Consider the following 9894-nt stretch of genomic DNA (forward strand, 5'->3'; position numbering starts at 1 on the left):
CGGGGGGCCGGGGGCCGGGGGAGGGCTCGCCGCCCAGGCACTGCCGAGGGGCGGGCAGCCCCGGCTCCGTGCGGCTGCTGGCGGTGGAGCACCGGCGGAGCGGAACGGAGGGGAGCGGCAACGGAGAGCGGGTACGGACCGCGCGTCCTGCGGAGGGGAGGGGGCGACGGCGGGTACGGGGCTGCGACCCCCAGGCTCTGGGACCCTCAGGCTCCGGGACCCCGTCTTTCGGGCTGCGGTGCTCCGGAGCGGCTGCACGGTTGGGGTGGCGCGGGGCAGGTGCCGGCTATTTTGTCTCCTTTGCCATAAGGTGTGATTTCTCCTCTGAGCCCCAAATCCCTTGGGGTTTGCTGCCCCATCCCGGAGTCTCTTGTCTGTTCTCCGCCTCGCCTCCAAGTCCTTCTGCCCCTGTCAGCTACTAGCTTAGCAAAGCTCTAGGACGAGGGCAGTTTGTAAGCACAGTGGGGCAGCAAGGTGTGGGGGGTGCCTGAAGGGCGCTGAGAGGCATCATCTTTCCTTGTTCTGGCGCGGTCACCCGTATGGTGGCATTTTATTCTGCCGGGCTACTCTGCACTGGAACGGCTGGGGACCGCTCACACTCACTGGCTGTCCAGCTCTGCTGGGGCCTGTCACCACCAGGAGAGACGCTGGGATGGCGCAGAGTGTGCTGGGCTAGCTGGGGCTGTTCTGGCAGAAGGCAGCTGCCCTGTGCGAAACTCTCAGGTTGGGTTTCTCCACACCCTGGCTCATCCTGCTTGGCTCAACAATGTAATTCAGACCGGGGGGGCATGCAAGGAGGCCTGCGTGGGGCCAGGCTGTGAGGGGCTCATGGCATCCCTCACACTACAGGAGAGAGCAGAATAGATGTGTCTTGCATCCACATGCTCTTCCTTGTGTTTGCTTGTGTTTCCTTTGGTTGGAAGGGATCATCCCTTCTCTTCTGCATTTGTGGGGAAGGCACTGCTCCATGGCTGGGACTGGGCATGCTTAGGCTGTGCTGGGAGCCTGGAAGGGCTGGCACTGGGGGAGAAATTTAGCTCCAAATTCTCAGTGTGGTTATGGGCCCACGGGCTACAAGCTGCTCCCTACATTCTGCCACCTTGTACACATGCATGGCAGAGTGCCAAGAGGACAGAACTCTTGGTGGCACTGAGCCCATCTTTTGTCCCAGTCCAGCATGTCTCCCTGCTTCTCCAGCTCTAGTGCCTCTTCCTCCACTCCAGCTTCTCTAAAACATGTCCATTTCCCTCATCTGCTGTGGCACAGGGGCTGCAGAGCTGGTGGTCTCCCAGAGCTATGGCCCTGTGAAGTGGCTGTGCCAGGCTGGGTGCTGCTGGAAAGCAGGAGGGTGCAGGCAGATGGGTGACTGGGATTGCCCCCTTGGTTCCCTGAGGACCATGGGGTGCAGGGGCTGAGAGCACACTGTGGGGGGGTGGATGTGGGGCTACTGGAGCTGTGCTAGCCAGCATCAGGGCACAAGAGAAGCACAGGGCTCACCCCCCATTTTTGGGTATGGGCACTCCAAGTCTTGTGCCAGTGGGTCAGTGCCCTGTGGGTTGGGTGTGGGGGGATATAGGCACAGCAGCAAGTCCTGAGCCTTGTAGGAAGGACCAGTGTCGGGAAAGCACAGCCCCAGCTCTGGGCACTGGGAAGGCATTTCCCAACTACCCCATGTTTCCAGCAACATGTGAGGTCCCCAAGAGTGGACAGGTGATCCCTATGCGCCCTGGGGACTGCCAAACAGCCACCGATTGCCCCATAACTAGGGTGTCTCACAAGGGCAAGGCTACAGCCCTGGCCAGCGCTGTTCTTCCCTGCTGAGCCACACTGAACAGGGGATGGCTGCTGTCTGGCCTGAGAGCCCACAAGGGTCTGGCAGTGGCTGGGCAGCTGCCTGCATGCTGACGGCACTGGCTATTCCCAGCCCTGCATCACCGGTGCCTGTGCTGAGTCAGGGACCCAGGGCACAGCTGCCACCCCTGCACCCTGGCACAGAGCCCTTTGCTCCCAGGGACCCTTGGTCCCCTCCTGCACCCAAATCCCAGCCCACCAGCTGCTCCTCCAAAGCTAAGCTCCAGCACCTGGGTGACAGGCAGGCACATCCAGTGATTTGTCAGCATCATTAGAGTCTCAACAGCCTAATCAAAGCCTCATTGTCCAGTAGTATTTATAGTCCCACTCACTGCCATGTGCTCCCTGTACAGCTGAGAGTGCAGTCACTGCAGTGGGTGCTGCTATTCCCTGGGGAGAAGAAGCTGTAGGACCTGAGGGTCATTGCTCTGTGTTCCCTTCCTTGCTATCACAGCTGTGCCTCTCCTTTACTTTCAAATTTGCTGGTTGGGGTTGTTTCCTAGGTGGTGGAGGGTGTTCTTGGACACTGCCAGAGCAGTTTTTCCTGGTTTCAGCAGCTGCTTCTTACCTGGGAGCAGCAACCTGGGAACAGCAGGGCTCTGGTACCCACTGGGCTGTGGGGCGTCAGCGCTGGCAAGTTTTTCTGTTTTCCACAAACACCTTTTGAGCTCTGGCTTCCCGGTAACACAGATTAATATTTCATGAGTATGGCAGTGTGAACCCGACACTTAAGGAATGCAATGACCCAGCAGGAGACAGACACAGGTGCGCTCATATGTGGGCAGGGGCACACACACCTCGTGCACACGTGGATATGGCTGGAGCCCACTTGGTGGGACCTGGGCACAGCATGAGGGTCTGACTTTGTTCCCCCCAGCCACCTTCTCTCTTCCCTCCCCAGCAGCTGCCAGCGTGGAGAAGGCAAAGCTATGGCATCGCTGCTGTGCAACGCCCGTGAGTGCCCCAGCAGAGGATGGGTGCAGGGCAGGGCATCGGGCCATCTGGATTTATTCCGAGGCAAATCTGGCTTCTGGGATGAGCTCACCTTGCTGCACTCAGAAGCATACCTACCCCACCATGGCCATTGGGATTTGGGCTTGGAAGTGCCAAGGGTGGATGGGAAGGGTTGATGGGGAATTACCCTGTGCACCTCTTGTGGTGAAGGGAGTTTGTTTCTGGTTCATCCCTCCTCCCTCACGGATAGAGGGACCATGTGCGATCCCAGAGGTGAGAGGAAGCAAGGTACCAGGGCACAGTGCCTGGATACCCCCGCCCTCAGTGATGCAGCCCATGCTGCCCCCAGGCATCCAGCTCACAGACACACTGGAGCAGATGCAGCAGGGGACTCTGATGCGCAAAGTCAAGTCCAAGAGCTGGAAGAAGCAGCGTTACTTCAAGCTGCAGGAAGACTGCATGACCATCTGGTACCAGTCCAAGAGGACAGGCAAAACTGAGTCTGCCTGTGAGTACCAGCTGATGTGTGTTGGCCATGAGGCCATCAGTAGGTTTCAGAGTGAACATGGATGTGAAGGTATGGAAATTCATGGGCCATGCTTGCTAAGGGTGCTGGGGGATTGAAGAGAGACTCTGTATGCATGTTTGATCTCTTCTCACCCACACCTCTCCATGAAACATCCTGCCTCCAGCAGGACCCATGGGTTGAAAAGGTCTAAGTGGAAATTGCAGCTGATACAAATGGAACCTCTGGAATGGCAGTGCAGGAGTAAGCAGACAGAGGGGCAGATGGATGACTGGCTGACTTGATAGCTCAGTGGTTAATGGATAGATAACTAGCTCAGCGGGTGGATGGATGGATGGGTGGATGGATTAGAAGAAGGAATGACTGGAAGGATAGATGTCTGTGGGTGGTGCCCCTTGCCCTGTGGTCCTTGTCCCCTACAGACAGGCATCCCCTCCCTCTGCCCCAGTCTCCATCAGCGATGTGGAGACGGTGCGGGAAGGGCACCAGTCAGAGGTGCTGCAGAGTGTGGCCGAGGAGTTCCCCCCTGAGCGCTGCTTCACCATTGTCTTCTACGGCCGTCGTGGCAACCTGGACCTCGTTGCTGGCTCAGCAGAGGAGGCACAGTGCTGGATACAGGGCCTGCATCAGCTCATTGAGGTGGCCACCACCATGGACCAAAGGGAGAAGATAGACCAATATCCTTCCTGATAGCATCACTGCCCCCCACACCCACTGCTGATCATCCCCCAGGCCCTGCATCTTCAGCCTTACCCCAGCACGTGTGTAGCTGCTCTGCATCTCACCATCTGCATTAGTGCAGGAAAAGGAAAAGATGCCCTCTGATAATACCCAGCCCTATTTCTCATAGCCAAGATCCTTTTCCTTAACATTTGCCCTGGCTTCCCGCACATGGATTCGTGACTGGTTCCAGAAAGCTGACAAGAATAAGGATGGGCGCATGAACTTCAAGGAGGTGCAGCGTCTCCTGAAGATGATGAATGTGGACATGAATGAGGATCATGCCCTGAGGCTCTTCCAGGTAAGCACTGCACCTGAGAGTCTGGACGGGTTGGAGGGACTGGAACAAGATGTACAAAACCTCCTTGCAAACACTCATTTGTTCATTTATTTGTTAACATGCTCCTCCTTCCTGCTTCATTTGTCCATCTAGCTGCTTATCTACTACCCAGCTAACCAGCCATCTGCTTTTTTATCCCTTCCTGCCATCCATCCATCAGTCCACCCAACCAGCCCTCCATCTGCCCATTCATCCATTCCCCCATTGATCAATGCCTGCCACTGGCGTGGGGTCTCAGAGCCCTCTGTTTGGGGTGGGAGAATCCCCCCACAGCAGCTTTGGTGGCCAAGACACCCCGTTTTGCCCCATCTGGGTGCTGAGGGAGCTCCCTTGTAAACAGGATGCTGACAAGTCAGAGTCGGGGACGCTGGAAGGGGAGGAATTTGTCCTCTTCTACAAGGCTCTCACACAGCGTGAGGAGGTGCTGAGCCTCTTCCAAGAATTTTCTGAGGATGGAAAGAAGCTGACACTGCTGGAGCTGGTGGATTTCCTGCGGGAGGAGCAACTGGAGGATGAGGGCACAGAGGAGCTGGCCATGGAGCTCATTGACAAGTATGAACCATCAGAGACAGGTGAGAGCTTACTCAGACATTGGCTGTGCTCTGCATGAGGTTAAGGAGGGGTCACAGGCTCACAGTGCCATGGCAGGAGCATTCCCAGCCCCATCCTGGTGTGAACAGCTGCACACCAAGGTGTGATCTGGGTGCTGTTCCCCTTTATTTGGTCCATTCCTGGACCATTTTGGTGTAGAAGGTTGACCACCCATGGTGTACAAGTCCCAGTTTTGGGGTCCACTGCCCACTTTTCCAGAGTTACTGCCCTGTGGCATCTTTCTGTGCCCCAGACTCTGGCAGCAGCTGTGCCCATCAGTTTGGGGATTCTGGGAGACATCAGCAGTCCTGTTTGCCCCTCATTCTGTCTCTTCCATGTCCCTGGCTGTGGCTGAACCTCCCCCTGTGCCTGCAGCCCGGGCTCGCCATGTGCTGAGTGCTGACGGGTTCCTCATGTACCTCTGCTCCCTGGAGGGCTCCATCTTCAACCCCCAGCACCAGGCACTGTGGCAGGACATGAGCCAGCCACTCTGCCACTACTTCATCTCCTCCTCCCACAACACCTACCTGATAGAGGATCAGATCCGGGGCCACAGCAGCATCGAGGGCTACATCAGGTAAAGGGACTGCTCCCTTCCAGCTGCACTCCAACACCCTCCCACCCCGGTGCCATGTCTTGAGCAGCTCCATAGGATAAACCCCAGAAGCTCCTTTGCTCCTCTGCAGTCCTTTGCTCTCCTCTGACCATGCCCTGCATGATGTCCTGCAGAATCAGACAGCATCCCCACTCTTGGTGGGTGTCCCCTGGTCCCTCAGGGATGACACCCATGGGCAGAGGGGAGGGCAGGGAGCTGGTGCCCTGGCTGAGTGCAGGGTTCCAGGGGTGACAACCCACCCTCAGGGCTCTCAAACGGGGCTGCCGGTGCCTGGAGGTGGATTGCTGGGACGGGCCAAATGGGGAGCCCATGGTGTACCACGGCCACACCTTCACCTCCAAGATCCCCTTCCGGGAGGTGGTGAGCACCCTGGGGAAGTACGCCTTCAAGGTAAGGCACCCTTCCCCAGGTGCTGGTGGTCGTGGGTGGTCCTTGGTGGGTGAGAACACATGGTAGTGATGGGTCCTTGGAGGGGGAGTGGTACTGAGGCTCACACACCTGGGGATGCAGCAGGACTGGTCACACTGCAGGGAGGAGGGTGGCTGTGTCACTTTCTGGGGATTAGCTACAGCCTATTACTGTGGGGTCTAAGCTACAGCCTGCACTGTGCTGTTCCAGGGGTTGGGGGCTCATGCAGACGTGGACTCTTGGGGATGCAGGGGTGAGATGGGATGTGGGGGATTGGAGGGGTATGAAGATCTCAGAGGAGAAACAGACATAAGGGGTTCCGTGCTGGCACTGATCACGCCTGGATTGAAGCCCTTATGAGAGGTTACGAGCCCCACCAAGGCTTATTTCCAGGTGTGCATGTTGCTCCTCAGACCTCAGACTACCCGGTGATCCTGTCTCTGGAGAACCACTGCAGCATGGAGCAGCAGGAGGTCCTGGCCCAGCAGCTCAAGGACATCCTGGGGGAACAGCTCCTCACCACTACCATCGATGGGCATGTCCCCACCCAGCTCCCATCCCCAGAGGTAGGGACAGAGCACAGATGTGCAGGGCATCTCTCTCCTGCCTGAGAGTGCGGTAAGGAGGTGGATCTGCTGTTCAGAGAATAGGCCAACCTGTTCCAGCATTGTCCTGGTCCACTGAAGCATTTGAGGATGCTGAGGGTGGGTACTGTGTCCTCATGTTCACAGAAGTGCCAAGGCTATCCCCAGGGCTGTCTCCCTATGTCCTGCAGAATCAGACAGCTGGGCAAAACCCTCCTACCCCACCCCCTTCTGAGTGCTGAAGGGAGCTGTCGTGCTGGCCTCCAGCAGTGCAGGGTCCAAGGGCACAAGGCCCATGAAGGCTCTGGGTAGCTCAAGGTGCTTCTCTATCCCCAACCCCACAGGAGCTGAAGCACAAGATCTTGCTGAAGGGCAAGAAGATTGGGCGGCTGGAGGACACCCTGGATGGGCCAGGGGATGAGGCACCTGATGTGTCTGATGATGACAATGGGGCAGAGGCTGAGGAGGAGAGGCGGAGGGCAAAGGTAAGTGGCCCAGGCGGGGGACCAGCTGGGAGAGCTGAGCCCCTGGACAAAGTGATGAGCTATGATGACATCTTGCTGCATAGGGGCGAGATAGAGACTGCAGAGACATCACCAGGCAGGGAGGACAGCCTTTTCTGCCCCCGGCCATGCCAGCCCTCTCTTTGTTATGGTGGCAACATATTGGAGGTCCCCTGCTTGCTCTGTTCCTGGCAGAAAGACATTCACAGTAGGGTTGCTGCCACCCACCAGCACACCCCTGGCTGCTCTTACCTGCCCTGGCTCTACAGCCCCTGGCCTGGGTGAGTGCTGGTGGATGATGCTCCCATCAGGAGGGACCCAACATGGCTCTGCCTTGCAGAAGGACAAGGAGACCCTGGCACAAGCATTGTCTGACTGTGTCATCTACTGCAAGAATGTGCCTTTCCGGGGCTTCCAGGAGGCCCGCAGCCATTCCCGGCCCTCTGAGATCTCCTCCCTCTCTGAAGCCAAGGCCAGGAAGCTCATTCGGGATGAAGGTGAGATGAAGAGGGCAGTGACACCGCATGACCGGGACAGAGTAGATGGCTTCCTCATGGGTACCGCCAAAGTTTCCCTGTCTGGGAGAAACAGGGTCCAGTGGGATTGTACTGTGGGGTTTAGCTCTGGTAGGTGATGAGGTTATTGGCTTAGAAAACAAGTCCTGGATTCCTGAGCAGGGAGAGGGATGAGAATTGGTGGGTGGGTGCATAGACAGACAGACAGACAGACAGATAGATAGATAGATAGATAGATGGATAGGCAGTACATGTGGGTGACTGTGCAGGCCAGAGAATTATCCCACAGGTGGGCCTCATGCTCTATCCCTAGGAAATGAGTTTGTTCGCCACAATGCCTGGCAGCTGACACGCATCTACCCCAGCGGGATGAGGACTGACTCCTCCAACTACAGCCCCCAGGAGATGTGGAACGTGGGGTGCCAGATTGGTAAGGCTGGAGAGCAGCAGGATTGTGGGCTGGGGAGATGCCCCCAGTCCTATGCTAAAATGCCACCATCAACACCTGTGTCAGTGCCAGCTACAACCCCATCTGGAGCCAGGTCAGGTTGCTGGCTCTTGCACTGCCCTGGGGGGGGTGCAGGCATTAGTACCTTATTCCTCTATGCAACTCCACATCTCTCTGGCTATGGGGACAGGCTGGTTTTCAGCTCAAAGCAGAGTGGATCTCCAAGCTGTTCTGAACCCTTTTCTCTGCCACCGCCCTCCAGTGGCCTTGAACTTCCAGACAGCTGGCATGGAGATGGACCTGTGTGATGGGCTCTTCAGCCAGAATGGCCACTGTGGCTACGTGCTCAAACCACCCTTCATGAGGGACAAGGAGACTCTCTTCAACCCCAGTGACCCCAGCAGCTGGGAAGGCCCCGGCCCCATCACCCTGACAATCCAGGTACAGGGTTGTGGAGAGACCCTGGGGAAGCTGTGACCTGTGGCCTGTGGCCCTGCTGGTTCCAGACAGATGGGAACTCTGTTGGGCAGTGTGCTGGGGCCAAGTGGCCTCACAAAAGGTATATTTGGCCCTGCAGGTAATCAGTGGGCAGCAGCTGCCCAAAGTGGCCAACAGCAAGGAGGGAGCCATCATTGACCCACTGGTGCGTGTGGAGATCTATGGGGTCCCTGCGGACCAGGCGCACCAGGAGACCAAGTATATTGAGAACAACGGTGAGACCCACAGTGGTACCACGGACCTTGCTGTGCCCAGGCACAATCCCTGCTGTCCTTCACTCTCTCAGCACCTGTCCTCTCTTCCCAGGGTTTAACCCCCGCTGGGATGAGACACTACAATTTCAGCTCCACGTGCCTGAGCTGGCCCTCATCCGCTTTGTGGTGGAGGATTATGACAAGACTTCCAGGAATGATTTTGTGGGTCAGTTCACCCTAGCATTTGCCAACATCAAACCCGGTGAGTGGCTGCTGCCCAGTGGTTTTGGGTGCCCAGAACAGCCCTGCAAGCATGTCTAGGGCTCAGCTGGGTACTAGAGAGGGGGAATGGGACTCGAGTTAGGCAGAACCTTGCCGTCCTTCCTGCAGGATATCGCCACATCCATCTCCTCTCAAAGGATGGCACCAGCATCCCACCTTCTTCGCTCTTTGTCCACATCCGCATCACTGAGCCACCTGGCCCTGAGCAGGACTGAGTTCATGGGGTGAGCAGCACCCGGATGGAAGCCATAGAGCCAGCTCTGAGCAGCTGGGGCCATGGAGCCAAGAACCTTGCCCTTTTGTTGAGCTGTTTCTGTCATCCCTGTGTCATTGTTGCTGCTGTGACTCCCTCTGCAGTAGCCTCTGAGGGCTGGGAAAAAGCACTGACCTCCCCTTTCCAGGTCCAGGATGCTGCTGCCCATGCATGAGTGTGGGGTCTACGCCAGTGCAGCTCTCTCCACCCACCACAGGCACCCTGTGCTGGCCCATGGTCAGAGCTTGACTGTGGGGAGGAGGAGAGATGGATGGTGCGTGGCACAGCTCTGCTACAGGGGCTGGTCCCCCCCCAGTCAGGGGAGCAAGGCTGGAGCCGAGCAAGCCCCAGAGCTGGGCACAGCTGGGAGTGGAGTTGGTTCTCACTGCCCCCTAACCCTGCAGAGCCCCATCACATCCCTTGGCCTCTACAGCCCCAAATTAATCCCTACCCCATCCTTTCTCTGTAAGCAACTTAATAAATTGTTCAGTGACAGGTTTGGGTCTGGGTGCAGCGGTGCTGGGCAGAGATGGGGAACTGAGCTTGGGTTTGTGCTCTTTCTCTGTGGACACCTGGCCCACTGTTCACACAGGGCTTTCAAGCAGCACAAA

The 9894-nt window shown here is 57.4% G+C and overlaps 1 protein-coding gene across 8 annotated transcripts; it reads left to right on the forward strand.

The window, feature by feature from the left end:
* Positions 1-11: 11 nt before the first annotated feature.
* Positions 12-9778, forward strand: PLCD4 (phospholipase C delta 4). 8 transcript variants are annotated; one of them, XM_058840286.1, is made up of 17 exons: positions 15-131; positions 2756-2805; positions 3155-3313; positions 3780-4008; positions 4223-4352; positions 4732-4963; positions 5358-5559; positions 5844-5988; positions 6420-6572; positions 6935-7075; positions 7434-7590; positions 7922-8038; positions 8319-8497; positions 8634-8769; positions 8861-9010; positions 9139-9254; positions 9432-9778. In XM_058840286.1, the coding sequence occupies exons 2-16, from the start codon at positions 2781-2783 to the stop codon at positions 9243-9245; spliced, it is 2262 nt and encodes a 753-aa protein (XP_058696269.1). In that variant the 5' UTR covers positions 15-131; positions 2756-2780; the 3' UTR covers positions 9246-9254; positions 9432-9778. The 8 variants fall into 8 exon arrangements, with proteins under 8 accessions (XP_058696271.1, XP_058696265.1, XP_058696269.1 ...); XM_058840285.1 differs by adding an exon at positions 2542-2616 and having other exon boundaries at positions 19-131; positions 2753-2805; positions 9139-9778; XM_058840283.1 differs by adding an exon at positions 2542-2616 and having other exon boundaries at positions 19-131; positions 9139-9778.
* Positions 9779-9894: the final 116 nt, after the last annotated feature.

This window comes from Poecile atricapillus, chromosome 5, assembly GCF_030490865.1.
Source record: "Poecile atricapillus isolate bPoeAtr1 chromosome 5, bPoeAtr1.hap1, whole genome shotgun sequence".
NCBI lineage: Eukaryota > Metazoa > Chordata > Aves > Passeriformes > Paridae > Poecile > Poecile atricapillus.